The sequence below is a fragment of the Mustela nivalis genome, assembly GCF_964662115.1.
Source record: "Mustela nivalis genome assembly, chromosome: 12".
NCBI lineage: Eukaryota > Metazoa > Chordata > Mammalia > Carnivora > Mustelidae > Mustela > Mustela nivalis.
The window spans coordinates 66,168,227-66,189,127 of record NC_139031.1 but is presented as its reverse complement, the minus strand read 5'-3'; the positions used below and the strand labels follow the sequence as shown (position 1 = coordinate 66,189,127).

The following is a 20,901-nucleotide window of genomic DNA, read 5'->3' as shown; positions in this document are numbered from 1 at the left end:
TCATTTCATCTCTTAAGAGCTCAGATTAGCTTTCTGCTCAGATTAGATGTGAAGGTTGTTGGTTCCTTGGACTCTCTTCGACAGTGACTCTAGACTTGGGAAGTTATCCTTTGTACCTGCACGGTGGATGTATGTATGGGATGTATGGGGATGTATGTGGATGCACTGCTATGTATAGTTATTGTACCAGCTGAAAACGGACAAGATATCTGAAAGGATTCAGTAACTTTCTGATCAGAAATTTGTCCAAGTCAGAAGAGGATATTCAGAACCTGGTAGGAGTTTTTAGGCCTTCCCCCCTAAGCTAAATATACGCAGAGAGTGTATCTTTCTTTCCTCGACTGTGGTATTGGCCTGGAAAGATAGTGCCATTCATCTGTATCCCCAGGCCATTGGGGAGCGGAGGGGGTGGGTAACTTTTCAGACTGCCCCAGTGCTGGAGACCCTCTGGTCTGTTTCCCCATCTCTTGTTAATAGCCTCAAATTTGAGGAACTTTCTGTCCAGGCTCTGTGGAAAAAAAAAGAGAGAGAGAGAGAGAGCAAGAGAGAGAATGGACATAAGGTAAAGGTAGAGAATAAAATTTAAGTGGTTGATAGATGCTTAAAATCTCAGTGGCCTCATGTCTATTACTTTTCCAGTGTCACTTTTCCTTTGCCCATTGTAGCGTCTTAAAAGCTTTAAATGCATGTTTGTAGCTGCCAGCCATTAAGCAAATGATCTCCCTAAGACCGGAACATCCAAAAGGAGACAAAGAGAATGACCGACAAAAAATTGGGAGCCTGATGTCCTGGCCTATGAATACTATAGAGGTTTATTCAGCCTCCCACCCTCTCCAATTTTTCTGTTTTCTATCAAATCCATTCTACACAATGTAGCACCAAGCAATTAAAAACAAAACAAAAAACAAAACCTCTTCACTGTAGAGAACCTACTGGACGCTTGGTGGCTGAGGAGATGGGGTAACTGAGTGATGGGCATTAAGGAGGGCGCTTGATGTAATGAGCCCTGGGTGTTATTTGCAACTGACGGAACACTAGATTCTACTCCAGAAACTAATACTCCACTATGTGTGAACTAACTTGAATTTAAATTAGATCTCGAAAGAAAAAAATAAGTAAAAACAAATAAAAACGACAACCGGAAATCACGCCACTATTTTTTAATGTAATCTCTACCCACAGTGTGGGGCTCAACCTCAAGATCAAGATTTGCATGGTCTACCTAGTGAGCCAGCCAGGCACCTGCCAGATCGTAAAAGAAAGGTTCAAGGCTGACCAGACCCTTTATGGTTTGGTCTCTACTTACGTCTCCCATTTCATTACCAATTTCGGGCACAGCACAGGCTTTTCTTTCACTGAAACCACCTTCCAGTTATCTGCCTTAATCATTCCACCAGCTGAACCCCCACCCCACCACCAGCCCTGTCTTTTGCGTGACTAACTTCCTCTCCATGCCTCAGACCAAATGTCACTCTTCAGGGTTCTCGTCCACGATCCGCCCCTCCCTCACTAAGCATGGACTAGGTCTCATTTCCCCCTTCCACAGCCCTCTGAATGTCTCATTTGTGCTGGTCACCAGCCTCACAATTGGCAGGAAGTGAATATTTTTATGTTTCTGCATAATTAGAGTTTTCGGGCAGATTTTTCTGAGGACTGGGTTAAAGGAAAGATTTTGAAACTTAAGATAGTAAGAAGCTCGCCTCCCTGGAGTTCTCTGTTTATTTCAAGGGATGCTAAGATTCTGAGGCATGAAGACGGTCCAAGAGTGCTCTTGGAATGAGATCCTTGTATGGAGCTCATTTCAGAGAAACAGTGTCTTCTATCTTCCTGGAAACGTTCATTTACATTCCAAAGGGTAAAAACTCAGGATGCTTTCTGTTCTCTCCTGAAGGAGAGTTTGTGTACTTGAGGGAGCAGAGAGTTTTTTCACAGACTTAGGAAGAGAGGGCGGGGGTGGGTGGGGCAGCCATCCCTCTTCTACAAAACTCTCAGATGCTTTTGGGGCTCTTCACTTACAGAATAAACTCCAGCAGATATAATACGATATCTGGCTCTCATTGTATCAACCTTGGAAGGGGGAAATTCTGGGGCTGGAAAACCCGTGCAGTTTTGTTTTTTGCTTGTTTGTTTTTTTAATGTAAGTAAACACAGATAGTTTTTCTCTGTTCCAGAAATCTTGTCTCCAACTCCCCAGATAATATTAATAAATAGAGATATTAAAACAGATCAAAATATTTACAAATTTAACTTCTATGTTCACAAATGGACTATAATGTCCTTGCATGTAGAGATCCTTGAGATTCATTACGGTATTCCTAGTGCCTGGTGGTATGCGGTGCTTAAGAAATCTTTGTTGGTCGCTCATTGAGTAAGTAAGTGAATTGCCTCAATGCCTGAAGAATGATTCAGCATCATTCAGTAGACAGGACAGCTGGTCTAATAGGCCAAAGCGCGCGATGCCTGGACAAGTAGGTAAGGGCTTCCGGTCACATGGTCTGAAGGAATCCAGAGGCTTGCATCTGGTCACTAGTCTCAGTGCTGATGAGGCCAGTGGCAGTGTCCCGTTACCTGATAGATTAGTTTTGGGTTACTCATTCCTACAGCCTGGGACATCATTCTGACTTGTTACTCTCCTGGATACATTCCTCACAGAAGAACTATTTCTTCAGAGCAAAGGCTCTGGACTATCCACTGCCTTGAATCAAATCCCAGCTCTGTCCCTTGACAGGGGCAACTTACTGGACTTCTCTGTGGCTCAATTTTATATCTGTAGAATGGGCAGTATAAGAATATCACCCATTGGGGAAAAAAAAGGAATATCACCCATGTTGTGAGGTTAGAGGAGTCCATTTATACATAAGAGTTAATAATATAATGGGTTGTTGTGAGGGAGAAGATGGATTAATTAACATAAAAGCCTTAGAAAAATACCTGCCACCTAATAAGTTCTACAATTCTTTTTTTTTTTTTTTTTTTTTGCCCATGTAGTATTCAATTTAGAAAGGGTTCAGAGAGAGAAGGAAAAAAGTACAGTGGATAGGAAAAAAATTTTGGCCAATGAAAAATATAGTTTAAAAGATCAAGTCAACGTTTTAACCTATAGATTCTTTGATTAAGAAATCATTTCTTCAGGTTCAGTGGCAAGTTTTATCCCACAAACTATCCCCAGAGTAGTGCATGGTAAGTGAAATCCTGCCTGGAACAATCTGGATTGTGTAGAAATAAGAATCACATCTGAGTTATACAGAGGCAGGATCTACTTTTTAGTTACAAAGAACTATTGTCAAACACTCTAAGAAAAAAAAAAAAAAAAGCAGGAAAACATTCTCTACTTTCCATCCAGCCAGAGAACTGTTTTCAAAGGCTCTTTGAAAACTATGTTTAGTGTTTGTTTTTATTATCATTTGGAGGTCTGCTTTCACAAGATGAAATATAATATTTAGTAGGGGAAAGAGGCTGCCTCAGGAACATCTGAAGACTGATTGTTACTTTAATAGCTCAAGTCTCTTTTTATCCACAATTACTGAGAGTATGCTTTGGGCAAAGTGTGCGTTAAGCCGTCTATGTGTTTATTGATAATGTGCAGCAAGCCAGCTTCTGCCCCATATTCAGGGAGGGGCAGCCTTGTGCCATGATCGCAAAGGGACCTGAAAGGGTTAATAGACCTCGTTAGGTAACACATGGCACCACCATCCACCCAGTTTTTGGTTGGACAGCATTACAAAGAGGTCAAGGTCTTCATTTGATCCCTGCCTGAAGAGGTTTCAGTCTAGCTCAGCAGTTTTGAGTCACAAAGCATACTTTGGTCTAACAACCTAACTCCGGGGTCATAATCAGGCAATAGGGTATATGGAAAATGTGTTACTATCATTGATATTGTGGGTTCGCACTCCAGGACTTTGTATCAGAAAGACGGTACTTTATTGCTATCAACTCCTTTGTAAAGAAATAGGTAAAGAGAATTGCCTAAGAACGCGGTATGAGGCTTTTATTTTTGTTTTCAAGTTTTTATTTTATTTCCAGATCACAAATTTGTAATTTCAAACAAATGTTGTTATCCTTTAAAATGAGTTTAAAAGAAAAAGACTGAATTAAGGGCAGTTCTACCAGCTGTCAAAGTATATTTTGGGGCTAGAAAAACATTAAAAGGCATAGCTTTAATGGAATCCATTAAAAAAAAAAAACCTCAAGACTTTCCTATTCGATATGTTATTTGTCTTATATATTAAAACACCCTTTTACATTTATGAAAAGAATATGCTAATAAATAATTCCTAGCTATATTGCATTATTCGACAACCAGTCCCGAGTTACTTTCATTACATTAAATGGTAGCAGTAAACATGAAAATGATGTCTCATAACGCATTGATAAACTTTATCATTTTCTTGCTGAATTTATCACTGAGACAGCTCACATCTATTTCACATCATTTAGTAGATTCAACGTGTTTTCAAGGCTACTGACATTTCTGTTGGTTTTGAGTGGCTTTTAATGTTTATTTGCACTTGGGTAGCAATTGAAAAATCTCATTAAAAGACAGTCGTTCATTTCCGTTAAGGGGCCATGAAATATGGATGTTAATATTTTTTCATCTGAGTCCAAGGTGAACATGAAGAAACAGTACTCATAGATCTGAAACCCTGACCCATTTGCTCAAGAAATTTCCTTAGTAGTAATAACTTTTCCCTGTTATTTCATTTCTTTTGAAATATGTGATAATTTCCAATGACAGAGAGCACCAACAGAGTGACATTAAACAAAGATCAGATGCAATTTAACTTGCAACTTGGAGACGTATTCCAGAGGTTCTGCAGTGTTGTAAAACTTCTTGAATACCATTTAAAGCATAAAGTTGTATAAGATTTGATGTACATTTTTTTTAAAGATTTTATTTATTTATTTGATAGACAGAAACCACAAGTAGTCAGAGAGGCAGGCAGGGAGAGAGGAGGAAGCAGGCTCCCCAATGAGCAGAGAGCCCGATGTGGGGCTCGATCCCAGGACCCTGAGACCATGACCTGAGCCGAAGGCAGAGGCTTTAACCCACTGAGCCACCCAAATGCCCCTATACATTGTTTTTAACACAGAGGTCCAATCTCCCCTTAAATGCAGAGAGGCTGTCCTTATAGGCAGTAGTTGATTTATGTGTTTATTCATCTCTTTGTCCAGTGAATGTTTATGGACTGCCCAAATAACTGTGATTTAAGATAAAAAGTGAAAAATCAGAAAGAGAGATATGGGCAAAACATTATTGGAAATCAAAACCTGACTGCTTTCAGTGTTCATGGCAGGGGGTTTAGGGATTTCTTGGCCAAAATCCTGTGAAATTATGAAAGTCCCTCAATTCTTTCCCCAGGCCAGATTAAAGTGATCGGCAAAGTTCATGTACATTTGATGTGTTGGTACACAGCTAAGGGTAAGTGCACTACTTGGAAGCAGAGCCGAGAGTGAAGGAATTATTAAGGTCAATGCCCAAGCTACTAGCCCTCAAAGATCTCTCTGCATATGTCATTGTAGTTAAGATCAAATGTTTTTGCCATTTCTAGTCAAATTTGAAATTTGGGAGAAATGGTATAAAGATGGTTTGATGAAAATTTAGCCAACTTTGTTTTACTCAAAAATTAGTATCCTTTGACTTGAGTCAAAAAGATGTGTGTGTGTGTGTGTGTGTGTGCGCGCGCGCACGCGTGCACGCATATATGGGAAATTGTGGGATTTAAAGTCTTACAGTTTTTATGGAAATGTGGATGGAGGTTCTGAGCCTGTGTAGTGCATGAACTGTCTACCATCCAAGCAGCTTAATCCAAGGACACTGTACAGCTAAATTCTGTGTGTGTGTGTGTGTGTGTGTACGTGTTTGCATGTGCCTGTGTGATGTGCTTTCTTAAGTCACATGGTGCTACACTTCTCTGACAGAAGAAATGAAGGCAGTCAAGCAGAGTGTCATGATATAGTGTATCTTTACGTTCTTTAGGTCTAATGCCTTAGCTTAATGGCATTTCTGATTCAAATATGCTTACTCTGACAAAATTTAGAATTTAGTTATGACGAATCCATTCCACTAATTTTCTTCTCTTTCTTTCCTTCTTCTCTCTTTTGTTCTTTCTTTCCTCTCTCCCCTCTCCCTCTTTTTCTTTTTTATTTACAGAACTTTGCCAATAAGGGCATTATGAAGGTAGACAAAGGATGCTATCTAAAGATAAAGTAGGATTAAATTAGTGAAGAAAGACAACATAAAGATTAATTCAGTAATTTCTATCTTTTTTCAGATATTTTCTATCTTATTCAGATATTTAATCCAGAAGTTGTTTGGGAACCTAAATTATCTAGGTAATTATTTTGGTACTTTATTTATTACGTAATTACAGTCACCAAGTGGAATTTTAAGTTTACAAAAAAAAAAAAAGCATAATATGTACATGGCAAAAATGATTATTGAATATATTCAATATATTCATGTAATAAACGCACTATGTATTATGTGCAACTGGGGCATACATGAGAAGCAAAAGACAATCAGAAATTTGTGGACTTCTATAAAGTACTTATCTTTTAGTTTAAAAATCAAAATTTTAAGTTGCTTTCAATACTTTTAAAAGGCTATCCCCAATATAGAGATGAATTAGATTTGAGTGCAAAATGAAGAAAATCTTTACCTCAAATATTTCTTAGTATTTTGCCATCTATTTGAGAAACAAATTTCAAAAGACGATGTTTACTGTTATAATAAAAATATTTATTATAAAAATGATTACATCTTTCTGTACATAGAGACAAAAACACAGTTTATACATCAATAACTTAAGTGGGCCTGAACATTCAGTATCCATCTGCTAGAATCCTAAAGCGCTTCTGCAGATTTCACAAATACCAATACAATTTCTCTCTTACAGAATTCTATTTACAGTTTATGTTATTGTGATATGAACATTTCTTCTCTAGTATTTTAAAGATAATTCACAGTGTTGGGGTTAATTCCTTAATCAACTGCTTTAAATCTTTGGTAAATACAAGTATATACGTGCAAAATGTTTAAGCTCAGTAAAAAGTCAAATGACCTATTGCAAGAAATTTTATGTAATCGATAAATGCATGAGCCAGAGTCCCACCATCAAGAAAAGTCACTCTCTAGGACTTCTCGTGTTAAAGTCTGACATAAGCAGCAAATCATTTGAGGCCTCTATGGCCACGACCAGAAGCACCACAATTCTAGGTCACAACAAAATTAAACACAGATGTTAAATTCAACATATACAAAGAGGACTGATTCTTTTGCAATGCAGAAAATTCTAGTTTGGTTTTTTTTTCTATATCCTGGTTGACACATCAGTTGGATACGGATGAGCTTATTTAATCTCATGAAAGCCTATTATGTTGCAAAAGTGAGAGACCCATTTAAAAAAGCCATTCTGTTCTGGGAAACATCAATTCATCCTCTTGCCAGTAACTTATCTAATGAAAATATAGACAATTTCTTGAAATACTTTGTAGGGGAAAAAGCAAGATGCCTGCCCTCTGTTTCCTTCCTTCCTCCTGTCCTTCATTCTGTGAGAATTATGTGCTAGACAGGCCTGTCCACCTGCCTATTATACTTGAAGTCCCCCAAAGTTCCATATGCGTTACAACTTCCAGTTATCAGTCCTCAGTCTCAAAGATCCAAATGAAAGCCTCCTGGCATGAAAACCTCTTACTCTCAGGCTATTTGTTAAAACTGTCCCAAGAAGTATTTAAATTCGAATGTTCTTGAGCCATTTGATAATTAGGAGTTTTTTATACAGACATGTTAATGCAGGAGTGTAAAGAATATAATTACACGTATCCAAAATATACCTTTTTAAGCCTAGAAAGGGGATGACATCATTGGATTACCACCATTGCAGGGGAGACAACAGACCCTCCTACTGAGTTAGGTCCTGAATGCATGATTTCTTTCCCTAACATTGGTTTTTTCCAACCCACCATCTCATTTATAAACAAAGCAAGGCGAGAGATAATTTTGTTATCACTTTGGCAATTCTTCTCCCCCTCCAACCACCAACATCCTGAATTCAGTGCCTATTTTAAAACTCACCCAAGACTAGGCAGGCACCTGCAATAAGTGTTCACTTATGACATGAAGTGTGAACAGGAGAGCAGCCTAATGAAGACACAGTATTTATCAGAAGAGGGTTTCTTCTGAATTTCTACACAGGCCGGATGCCTTGGCTGCAACTTTGAATAAAGTGTTCCGACTCATTCTTCTTCGTTCAAATAACATACAAAGTAAATGTTACTTAGTCACCAGCTTTTCCTCCCCAGAGAACATAGAAACGCAGGAAAAGTACCGTTACATACATTTCTAATGACTTAGAGTAAACTAAGCTCCAACCCTTTGATGGCAGGGAAATATTGGCATAGTGACACCTGATATGCAATAAATACCAACATCTTACGCCATCAACAGCAGGCCTAAAATAGCAGTCTACTGCAAGTGCCAGCTTCTATCGCCACTTTGCTTGCATTCCCATCCTTGTTGACAAAGACAGGGCAAACTGAGGCCTTTCCTGCTTCAGGATTTGATATAAGCTCGTATGTCGGGCCAGGCTGAAAGAATAACGCCTACGTTACACTATCCTAGGTCTGAGAAACAGGCTTTGTTCCTCTTTGCACCACTGTTCTGATCAGCGGGGTTTTGTGCTTTTGTTTCTGAGGCAACGAGAGCTCACACGCAAGCATTCCGGAAGCAGCACTGGCGTAGACCCACTTTGATCCCGTAAAGTGTCCCGAGCGACTCTCTTCACAGAGCCACTTTCTCCTTTGCCAAGTTCTTTGGTTCCTTGCTTGGGATACACCAGTCGTCAGCCTCGATGCTCATCTGATAGTGTTTGAAGGCTGATTTGTTAAAGACTGGGAGTTTTTCTACAGATTCTGAAGATAAAGCCTAAAAGAAGAAGGGAAAGAAAAGTAAACTCAAAGAAATTATTCGTGGCACAATTTGTACCACGAAGTGATTATTCAAAATAAATCCAGAGGTAAGTGTTCAAACATTCAAATACATTCCTTTAGTTGATTCAGTTAGTAAGAGCACACCATAGCTCATAGTATGCTGGGCAGGGTATAAAAGAAAACGAAAAAAGTAAATATTATTTCCATCCTCTAGGTGCCAAAATAATATATACATAGTTATAAATTGGGGAACAGAATTTGTCTCCAATATTTACACCTGTCCCTTGTTCGGATATTGCTGATGTGATAGAACTGAATAGCAAAGCTATTATTTCTTTACAAAAACTTTTCTTTTGTATCTGTGATGAAGAGTCCTAATCTGATACCATTCATTTATTAAAATCTGATACTATAAGTCTATCATCTCTTAATCTTTCCCAGGACTTTGAAGACTTCTCATTTAAGAAATGAATACAGTAACTACTTCAGACAGTCAAAGGCCTCTCAGCACATAATTCCCTGGCACAAAATGGGAACCCACAAGCTTAATGTTTTAGTTACTAATATCTGTAAATACATTTTCAGTCAAAACTGCTGGAAAACAATGAACAAATCAGGACAGTGACCTTAACGAATACACCGAGGCTTTATCAGAAATAGAAAAAACAAGTGCCAAGTTTTAAAGTTTAATCAGGAAATGCCAGACATCCCAGTAACAGCTCGTGAGCAGTTAGCTTTTCTTCCCTGGATTTCTAATAAGGTCAACTTAAGGTCTTGAGTATCTTGGTATCAGCTGTTTTCTCAGCTGGAACATTATTAGCATATATTTCCCATGAGTTTAAGTAAAACAAAGGCACAGCTATTCTCACAGATGCCAAAAGGCGTTGGTTTAAGAAATTCATATGAGGATGTCCTCACTTGGAGATTAATATGCTTCTTGAGAAAAAATTTTGCTTCACTTAAAGCAGGTAGCCAGGTCCCACTTCTAACTGGTAAGTTACCATATTTACTAATGAGTAAATCTACACATACCAAACAGAAAATAAAATGACATGTGGTTGTTATTTGCATTAACTCAGTTTGAGGTATTCACACTGTGGAGCGTGGAACTCAGGACCTTAAGAGCAACATTGCTTTCAGAAATATTGTTTCGAGGCACCGGGGTGTCTTCGTCAGTGGGGCGTCTGACTCTTTTTTTTTTTTTTAAAGATTTTATTTATTTACTCATGAGAGACGGAGAGAGAAAGAGAGAGAGAGAGAGAGAGAGGCAGGCAGGCAGAGGGAGGGAAGCCTGATGAGGGACTCGATCTCAGGACTCTGGGATCATAACCTGAGCCAAAGGTAGATGTTTATTATTATTATTTTTAAAAGATTTTATTTATTTATTTGACAGACAGAAATCACAAGTAGGCAGAGAGACAGAGGGAAGGAGGCTCTGCTGAGCAAAGAGCCTGATATGGGGCTCGATCCTAGAACTCTGGGAGTCATGACCTGAGCCGAAGGCAGTGGCTTTAACCCACTGAGCCACCCAGGTGCCCCTATTATTTTTTTTCAAAGGCAGATGTTTAATCATCTGAGCCACCTGGCAAAAGCGTCCGGCTCTTGATTTCAGCTCAGATCCTGGTCTCAGACTCATGAGGCGAAGTCCCGGGCTTCACCCTCACTGAGGAGCCTGCTTGAGCTCTTCCTCTCCTTCTCCTTCTGCCCCTTCCCCATCTCTCCCTCTCTCAAACAAACAAACAAATGAAATCTTTACAAAAATAGAAATACGATTGTTTCTACTGAATTGAAAGGATACCTTTAAGTAGATGATGGCGTCGGTTCCATATCCCGACATAGAGTAGAGATTCAGATCTCCTTGAAAGTATTTGGCATAGAGACGAGAAATTGGCAAGCCGTAACCAAAACCAGCCTAAAGGGAAAAGATCAATTATTGGCAAAGAAGTGGACATACTCGTGGAAATGCAAAACATAGGCAAGTGTTATTAGCCTCCTTGCTACTGATGTTCTAGAGCCAAGGTAAGTGATTTCTGCTTCCAATCAGAGACCTCCGGTAAATTGTTCTTCTTCAGCTTGATTTCTCCTGCTTTCTCCTATCCCCCATGCCCAATTTAACTAAATTGACTAACTTGCCTAAATACTTCCTTGTAATCCTTGCTCTGCATTTCGGACTAGGTGGCTGGGATGAATGTAGCCGTGTAACTGGTCTTACCAGAGGAGCATTGCGGGAATTATCCATCACGGGGGTCGGTGCGGTAGAGTACGTGTAACTAAAGAGACGGTCAATGATCCTCAGGGGAACGCCACCTCCTCTGTCCGAAATCTTAAACAAACAAACCAAAGCTACACGTGAAAAACAAGATGCATTTGTCCATCTAAAAAGGTTTTTCCTTTATTTAAAAAAGTCATTATGGCCTATGTATACCATAGACTTTGATCTGCTGCTCAAAGCAGATCACTTTACTATTATTGACACTTTTCCGTTCTCTCAAGAGAGACTCCAGGCACACCTGGGTGGCTCAGTGGGTTAAAGCCTCTGCCTTCGGCTCAGGCCGTGATCGGGATTGAGCCCCACATCAGGCTCTCTGCTCAGCAGGGAGTCTGCTTCTCCCCCAACCCTACCCCCAGGCCTACTTGTGATCTTTTTTAAAAGATTTTATTTATTTATTTATTATGTGTCAAATAAATAAATAAAATCTTAAAAAAAAAAGAGAGAGAGAGAGACTCCAACGAACAACAGAAAATGGTTACCTTGATTGTCAGATCTTCTTTTCCCAAGACCACAGTCACTTCAATTGGCGTAAGGGAAGGCCAGTTTTCCTGGTGTTCCACGGTTGCCCTCATTGCATTCTAAAGAAATCAAAACCATAAGGAATTCAATGGCAGAAGAATGAGAAACAATAAATAACTGTTTTTTATGTTTAAAATAAAAGCGGCACAGAGGGTAATTCAAAGTTCCTATTTTTTTTTTAAGTTAGTAGTAAAACAGCTCTGTAAATAGCCATTTATGAATGTGTCACGCAGGATGTATAATGAAAAATATTCATTTACCATGTAATATAGCTCCTGGGAGTAATGTCTAATGGAAAAACAATTCTGCTAGCTGTCAAGTTCTTATTTGTAAGCTTAATTTAAATGTAGAAATTGGTTTTTATAGTCCATTTCCTGGCTCTCTCTTTTCTGTCTTTCCATTACATTTTACATCCAAGCACCAAAGACTATTACATAACAAATGAACAGTGAATCATTGAACCAATTTATTGGCTTTTATAAAACTTGCTGGGAAAGGTTGTTACTATTTAAAAGGATAGTAAATAATTCTAAATTAAATTTCAATTTGCATTTGATTATCATCTTAACTTTTACCAATGATGGCAAAACAACTCTAAGAGCTGGACCATTCAATTTAAAAATAAATGAAATCAAGGCAAAAAGTATCTTGTGTCCTTTAACAGAGAAGAAACTCAAACAAGTTTGCAGACAACTGGATAGGTCTCATACAGATTAAGTTTTGGTTTATGTCACCCATTTTCCTCTCTATCGTCCTTGTGGTACATTATCTGTTTTCTGGTTTCTATACAATACTGAGTTCTTTTTTGTAATTTTTAAAAATTTTTTTAAAAGATTTTATTTATTCATATGACAGACAGGGATCACAAGTAAGCAGAGAGGCAGGCAGACAGAGAGGGGGAAGCAGGCCCCCGAAGAGCAGAGAGCCCGATGGAATGCGGGACTTGATCCCAGGACCCTGGGATCATGACCTGAGCCGAAGGCAGAGACCTTAACCCACTGAGCCACCCAGGTGCCCCTCTATATAATACTAAGTTCTAATCATTAGCTGAAGTAAAAGAAAATAGATCAGAATATCTGAGGTACAATCAATACCTCATTACACTAACATTAGAATAAAGTAAGAAACAATAAATTCTGAGAAAAGCTATGTCAGAATTAGAGGCAAATTTCACTTTTTTTAAGGCTTCCTCCTCAAGGAGTCCAGGAGATTCATGGAAAGCATCATAAAGCTTAGGGTGTTTTTTCTTTTTCTTTTTTTTTTTTTTTTGGTGTAAATAAAGTTTTAGCTTTGTCTTAGAACCCAGGACAGGATTTGATTCTTGGTACCTGGCTACCTCAGACCAGTAACATTCACATCCTTGGTGAGCTTGTTAGAAATGCAAATTCTCAGATGTACAGAATCAGAATCTCTGCACCAGTGCCTAAGAATCTATGTTTAAAGAAGCCCTCGAGGGGCGTCTGGGGGCTCAGTTGTTAAGCATCTGCCTTCAGCTCAGATCATGATCTCAGAGTCCTGGGATCGAGCCCCCCCCCCCAGGGGGGCTCCCTGCTGGGCGGGAAGCCTGCTTCTCCCTCTCCCACTCCCCCTGCTTGTGTTCCCTCTCTCACTGTCTCTCTGTCAAATAACAAATAAAATCTTCAAAAAAAAAATAAAAAAGAAAGAAAGAAAGAAAGAAGCCCTCCAGGTGATTCCAATGCATACCGAAGTCTGAGAAGCACTGGAAAGTGTGCATCACCTGTCAGCTTATTACAAATTCTCAACCCCAGGCCCCAGCCTAGTGCCACTGAATCAGAATTTCAAGGAAACCCCAGATGATTCATAGGTACATTAAAGTCGATCATGGAGGGAACTGACTGCCCCCCCGCCGCCGACCTTCCTTAACAATTGCATGTATGACTAGCGCTTTGTTGGACACTTGAAAAAATAATAAGAACAGGGAGCACAAAGACATCGTGAGTCCTATCATGTGTTCTCCAGTACGTGTGGAGGCTCTGCTGAACGGCGGGGGCCCTTTCCAACATTAACAGTGGCTCCTTTCTGTTCGGAGCCCTGAAGCACGTTTGGGAGAAGATAGTGAGGCTCCCACTCAGTGGGAAACAATAAAGGAAATAAAAAGGTAACCAGGGAATTAAAAACAAAACAAGATTGCAATTATTTGGAAGTGTCATACCTTGAATAGTTCAAAGAGCATATGATGAAGGTGAGAAGGTACATAAACAATGTGAATTGGTTCGCCTGGAGATTTTCCTAGAAAATAATTTAAACTCATTTAGAACTGGTGAACAAGTATTTCAGGAAGAAAAACTTCTGTATCTATTTGATTAATAGAGACTCCTTACTCCCAAGATTAGAATATCCCCCATCTTCCTGTACTACCTTAGAACCTTCTAGGATCTGTCCTAGAACTTCCCTCTTAAACAGTGAACACAGCTGGCTTATTTTCAAAATGCTATCACAGTGCTGCCTTGTGCTCGATCATTAATTTCTGCATTTCTCTACAAATGTATGAGGTCAGATGAAGGGCATGACAAGAGTGCTCTAAATTAGGTCACGTGAACTATTTGTTTCTGCTTTCAAAACTTTCAGACTGTGCTATTTCAGAGTTAAAATCACCATTTTAAGAAAGAAAAAAATTCACCTAGCCACAGTATAATACTAAAATTAATATTAACTAAAATTTTCATATTTTATGGGAAAATAACACATTTGATTATTCTTGCTTTTTATCACCCAAACATTAAATCTTACAGGCTAAATATGCTTACATTTTACTGAGAGGCAAAAGAAAACAGAGAAACAAAAACCTCTTAATACTGTTTGAGAAGAAAAATCAAAGTATTATTCTTTGGTGTCCCAAGCCCTGGCCAAGTTTGAATCAGAAAACAGAAGGCCTGGCACAATTCCCTCTTTATTTTATCAAACAGTTCAAGCAGTTTATCTACACATATTATGCAACAATGCTGTTAATGCTTAGAGATATTTTTCAACCTTTATTTGTATTCCTATTTTTATTTTAGCAATCAATTACATATCCATATAACCCAATCCATGAGTTAGAGTTGGGGTACTTTAAATGTGAGCAACTTAATTTTAACTGTCTTGCTCTGAGAAGCACTACAGGATACAATAAAAATGGTGCCCTGCATTCGTTATATTATCACTTCAATGTGGGAAGAACCTCTCTTCTCAGGTACCCTAGAGCTGAAGCCACTGAGTTATGCTCTGCTTTCAAAAGAGTGGTGTACACTTACAGTGCAGTTAATTTTTTTTGTAATTTGAAAACCTTTTTAAAAGAACTTTTAACATGAGATCTACCTTCTTAACTACCTAAGTATACAATATAGTATTGTTAATTGTAGGCATAATGTTGTTCCGTGGATTTCTAGAACTTATTCATCTTGCATAACTGAAATTTTATACTCATTAAATAGCAACTCCCCTCTACCCCAGCCCCCAGCTTCTGGCAACCACCCTTCTACTTTCTGCCTCTCTGAATTTAACTATTTTACATACTTCAGGTAAGTGGGACCACACAGTATTTGTCCATGACTGGCTTATTTCTTACAGTACAATTTAAAGTATTTTTGTTTCTAGGTCTGATGAGTAACTTCTCCAGGAGGATATTTCCATTACCAATTGGTTCCTCCTATTTCTGGCCTCCCTGACTCCCATATTTTGCAATAAGCTCTCTTTCTTTGATCTAAGATACTGAAACTAGGTTGCTACTTTAAATTTTAAATTATTTGTTCAAACCATTCCGTTTTATGAATCAACATTAACAACTGAATATACTCAATTGGAGCTTTCCAACTGAGATGAAGAGAACTTTGGCTTCAAAAGAGAAGTGTACAAATTCTAGAGAAGTTCAGAAGGGAGAAAAGGAACACAAAAGTTGCTTTGTATTTACAAGAAGTAAATCATACTGGGAGAACAGTGACTTTCCCATAGGTTAAAATATGGTTTATTTGTAGCTTACCATTTACTTGTGTGAGCTTTAATTCTGGAGATGTTAAATAATACTGGTCACAAAGCATCTTTGAACACTCAAAGGCATCTGAAATAGAAGGTTTTTTTCATAATGATGAAACGAATTTATGCCAAGTAAAATTTTCACATGATCTTCATTGCATGTACTACCCTTAGTCTAGAATATTCATTGAGAGTACAGGTTTCTATATATGAAAAAAGAAACCTTTAATACTTTATTGAAGAAAAAATGAAGATAGTGTTGAAGTTATAGCTGTGGCAATAGGAATACGCACAATTCAGATATTGGATACAATATATAAGAATATGGCACATTAACCAGTAATGTTTGGATTTTTATAGTTTTATTAATGAGTTTTAAACCTCTGGCTCTCAAAAGCAAAGGACCTCCATGACAGTATTTATAAAAATATAAATGTAACACTCCGAATATAAAGTTATTCACAAACTCACTTCAACCAGAGATATGTCAATTCCATAGCGTATATTTTCAATAAGGGAAATGCAGAAATCTAGAGATTACCTTGGACCACGGCTGCCACATCGCAGTTTGGATCAATGCTTCCAATGTGAGTTGGGTTTCCTGTCTGTGAGTCACTAAATAGAAGAACTGTTGAAAAATAAAAACAAAAGATGTTGTTATAAAAATCAGTATAATCATGATTATTGAAAAAGAACGTGAGCCCCTGAATAATGAAACATCTGGTTGGGGTATGGCTTATATTCCATACCCTTCTCAGTAGGTCATGGCCACAATGAGCTAACTTACTATGCTGGTTCATCAGCATCCGGGTAGAAATACGGTTCATGTAAAATCGATCCAAGAAATACTGAAGATTTTGATTGGTGACTGGATCAACTGTACAGCCATCTTTATATTCTATGATTCCTTGTGCCATGGTCGGAACTACATTGTGGTGTCTATTTCGAACTTTGATGAGAGTATCTACAAAACTAAGCCAAAACACATTTACAGTTACTGAAAATTCAAATAAGTTTCCTTCACTTATATCTCTTAGACTACCCCAAAGAAGGCTAAAACTTTTTTAAGTACCCATCTAAAGAAATCAAATGATAAAATGTAAGGTTCTCACTTACAGATTCGACTACAATAGAAAAGATAGTATCACAAACAGATTTTTTTTTTTTCCTTCTAGCTTAATGTAAAAATACCGGCTTTCTAACTGGTGAATTCATTCTGGGAATTCATTAAGCCTTCTCTTTAAAAAATAATAATTAAAAGATAATTAATATTAAAGAGAATTCTAGAAGGCCACTGTGGAAAAAAACCCTCAAGATTTCTTCTTGGATTTATAAAAAGATTCTTCTTTCCTATTCTTATAGCCAGAAATGATCAGTTACTCTGAAAGATAATGTTCAATCTCCAGTAACAATGACATATATTAATATTATGTAATAGTAAATCCACCTGTGAATCTAATCATCTGACTGAATTTATAGTAAAAATAGATTTCCTCAAAAATAAAAAGTTCCCTGCACTTGCTCAGACTCAGCATCATTTTCAATGCCATCATTCCTCTTCACTTTTAAAAAACCAGCAAGTCAAAACTTGTCATTTGTAAGGGAGAGGCTATTTGTTATTCAGAGTGTAACTCCTTTAATTTATGTCCAAAAAAAAAAAAAATCTTAGAACTATGTCTGGAAATAGTCAAAGTTTTAGACAAATATTCAAATGCATAGAACTTACTCTGACAATACTTTCTGGTCCTCTGGGCTTTTCTCATGGAATTCCACCAAATCCATCAGGCTCTGGATATACCTGTAAAGGGACAGTTGTGCTTTAAGTTTTAAACTTGAACAGTCAGATACAAGTAGCTAAATCATCTCAAAATGGTTGCAAAAGAGAAAGTATTATGTTTAAAATTAAAACTTTTCTTCATGACATCTGGAAAACACTGTATCTTAATAAAAAACCAAACAACAACAACAACAACAACAAACGAAGCTACTACGTTAACACTCAACTTTCTAACTTAAAATTGATATTGCTTCAATCATTCCAGATCAGTAGTCAGCTTTTTGTTTTATCTGGCAAGTGTTTTCTTTTTTTATAGCATTTAGAAAATAACTTTATAAGGAAGGCTTCATATTTTTCCTGCTATATTCACTCATAGGTGAGTAGAAGTCATGAAATCATTAGTAAATACTATGGATGATGTGTTTCAGATAGTAATTGTTTAATAATCTATATATATTTATTTATAATATATAATACTTATATTTATGTAAGTATAATACTTATTTATATTTATAGTATATATCTATATTTAATTATTATAAATATAATGCTTATTTTATATTTATAGTATATAATATAGATATATATTTAATAATATATTATAAATATAATACTTATATAATATACACAATCATATAATATACATTTATAATATTATAATATATAGAGATTTCTTAAATTAGTAAAGCTGTGTGGTCAATGAATTAGAGTGAGGCTCTGGTATATATCCGCCTCAGTGCATATCCTGGTTCCATTCTCTGAAAATTTGTTCTGTTGGGTGATCTACCCTCTCTAAGCCTCAAAATCCTTATCTGTAAAATGCGATGATAATAACTGACAATTATTAAGTGGTGACTGTGTGCCAGGTACTGTTTTAAGTACCTTTTTTTATAGATTAGCCCGTTTAATTTCACTCACGTAAACTTTTGAAGCATATACTTTATTTTCCTCAGTAACAGATGGGGGAACTGAGGCATAAAGAATTTAAGATACTTGCCATGAATTCCACAACCGGTTAGAGGTAGAGACAGGATTTGAACCCAAAGCCTGCTGTTAATTAGTTTGTAAGTAACAAAGATTAGATCCTCTAAATAGCCGTCCTTCTGTTTATTTCTAGTATAGGATTCTGTGTGCCATATCAAACTCTGTCTTTTATTATTCAAAATACAGTTATATTGTGAAAAGTATGTACTTTTTCAGGGAAAATGTCTGTTCATAGCTTTATAACTGTCCTTATGACAACTCACACTAAATTACAAAAACAGGGGCACCTGGGTGGCTCAGTGGGTTAAAGCCACTGCCTTCCGCTCAGGTCATGACTCCCAGAGTTCTGGGACTGAGCCCCATATCAGGCTCTTTGCTCAGCAGGGAGCCTGCTTCCCTCTGTCTCTCTGCCTACTTGTGATCTGTCTGTCAAATAAATAAATAAAATCTTAAAAATAAATAAATAAATGCATAAATTACAAAAACATCTTGACATTCTTCAAAATACTTAGTTTCAGGCCTCTCGTTTTCCAATTATGATGGTATTATAAGAATTCCTATACAAATACTTGTCTTAAAAATAGATACTGTTTCGAAATGGTTCACCACTTACCAGCTTTTAACTAATTGCACTGAAGAGGTATTGACTAATCGATCAGGGAGGATATCAATTTCCTTCAGGATATTGGCTAGCCTCACAGGCAATTCTTGCCTCAAAAATGCAAAAGAAGTTCTTTCACATGCATTTTCTGAACCTGTAATAAATAACCTTTATTTAGTTTTGGGGGAAAAGTAGCTCTAAATGATACATTTGAATAGCATTAACTCCCCAATATTGAACCCACACACAAATCATAAAATTAGAGTTTCACCTGCAGTTGGATTACTGTTTAAAGTAAGAAGTATCTCCTTTTTCATTGTCTTTTTCTCTACTTTCTTAAAAACAAAAAAGAAAAAAAAAAGACCAATATGAGGATTCTTTCTTTCTTTTTTTGGAAGAGGATTCACTTCCATGAAGTCAGAATCTCCTATAGCTCAGTCGACAGCACAATGTCAACCCCACAACATCATACAGAGAGTTCTAGATATGAATTTGGAGTAGAGGAATAAAAGGGTGGGTAGGAGTCATGATGTTTCCACATTAGTGGTAAATAATACCACATTTAAATCCTTGAAATATTCCTTATAAGATCGCAGCAGAGCAGCGCCTGGGTGGCTCAGTGGGTTAAGCCTCTGCCTTCAGCTCAGGTCATGATCTCAGGGTCCTGGTATGGATGGGGCTCTCTTCTCAGCAGGGAGCCTGCTTCCTATCTCTCTCTCTGTCTAGCTCTCTGCCTATTTGTGATCTCTCTCTCTCTCTCTCTGTCAAATAAATAAATAAAATATTTAAAAAAAAACACTGCAGAAAGCTTGTAAACATTTTTGGCAGTAATGCAAATATATGGAAAACCATAATGGTAAAGAGACAAAGAAATCTGTTAGCAATGCAGACAGATGTATATACCCCGTAAACAGGTGGCAGGTGGCTAAGGGAGAAAATCTGAATTAATTTGAGGCCACTTTATAACATTAAGAATCCTCCCCCCAAAGTATTCTGCTGTGAAGGAGGGGGATAAAGTTTTTTAAATCACTGCGAAATACTGGCGCAAAGTAAAAAGTATCTTGACTGGAAGCTGTGGACAGAAAGATGAGCTCAAACCATCCAGCATCCGCAGGTCAGCAAGTGGCCCTGAGCTGTAGGCACAAACTGTCAGAAATAAGGCAGATCTAGGAAAGGGCAAGGTGCACTGGCGTCGAGGCTCCAAGGTTCAGCGGGATAACAGACTCCAGCTATTTTAAGCAATGAGCTCCAGGGCTGAAAGTTAAGGAAACTTCCCAACCCCAGCGCCCCCACCCGGCCCTACTTCCCAGCTCACCAAAGTCCAAGAGCTGCTTTATGGACAGCGGGGACGGGCTGTAGCGTGAAAAATGCTCGACCTCGCGGGGCACCAGGCCGGCGCTGCTCAGCGAGCCGGCGCTGCGCATCACGAAGCGGACCGCCTTCATCTTGATGCCCACCCGGCCTGGCTAGCGCAGGGGCTGGCTTAGGGGACGAAGGCTCAGGAAAGCAGAACCTGGGACCGAGCTGGGGCGGTGCGCGTCTGGGCAGGAAGGGCAGGTGGGCTGGCTCGTGCACCCTGCCTGGGCTGAGATCCTGGGGTGCTTCCGAGGGGAGGAGGCCGGCAGTGAGTGTAAGGAGCAGCGAGTGGCTGGAGACTTCAAGTTCCCGTCTGGCCACCCCCGGCCGCCTCCCGTGGTTTTATTTGTTTCCCCGCACGCTCCCCCCAGCTCCAAAGGGGGAGGAGTCACTGGGACTTGGAGACGCGTCCAGAGCTGGGGCCGCGCCAATCAGCTCAGATAAAGAACTTTGGGCCCCACCCCCCGGGCGCGGGGTCCTGTCGGGGGAGAG

The 20,901-nt window shown here is 38.4% G+C and overlaps 1 protein-coding gene across 1 annotated transcript; it reads right to left on the bottom strand.

Moving 5' to 3' along the window:
* Positions 1-6,717: 6,717 nt before the first annotated feature.
* On the bottom strand, positions 6,718-20,802 carry PDK4 (pyruvate dehydrogenase kinase 4). Its single transcript, XM_082693607.1, has 11 exons — positions 20,369-20,802; positions 19,066-19,207; positions 17,418-17,489; positions 16,479-16,663; positions 16,233-16,319; positions 15,699-15,776; positions 13,893-13,969; positions 11,680-11,778; positions 11,141-11,251; positions 10,727-10,840; positions 6,718-8,923 (listed from the first exon to the last, which is right to left on the bottom strand). The coding sequence occupies exons 1-11, from the start codon at positions 20,496-20,498 to the stop codon at positions 8,780-8,782; spliced, it is 1,239 nt and encodes a 412-aa protein (XP_082549733.1). The 5' UTR covers positions 20,499-20,802; the 3' UTR covers positions 6,718-8,779.
* Positions 20,803-20,901: the final 99 nt, after the last annotated feature.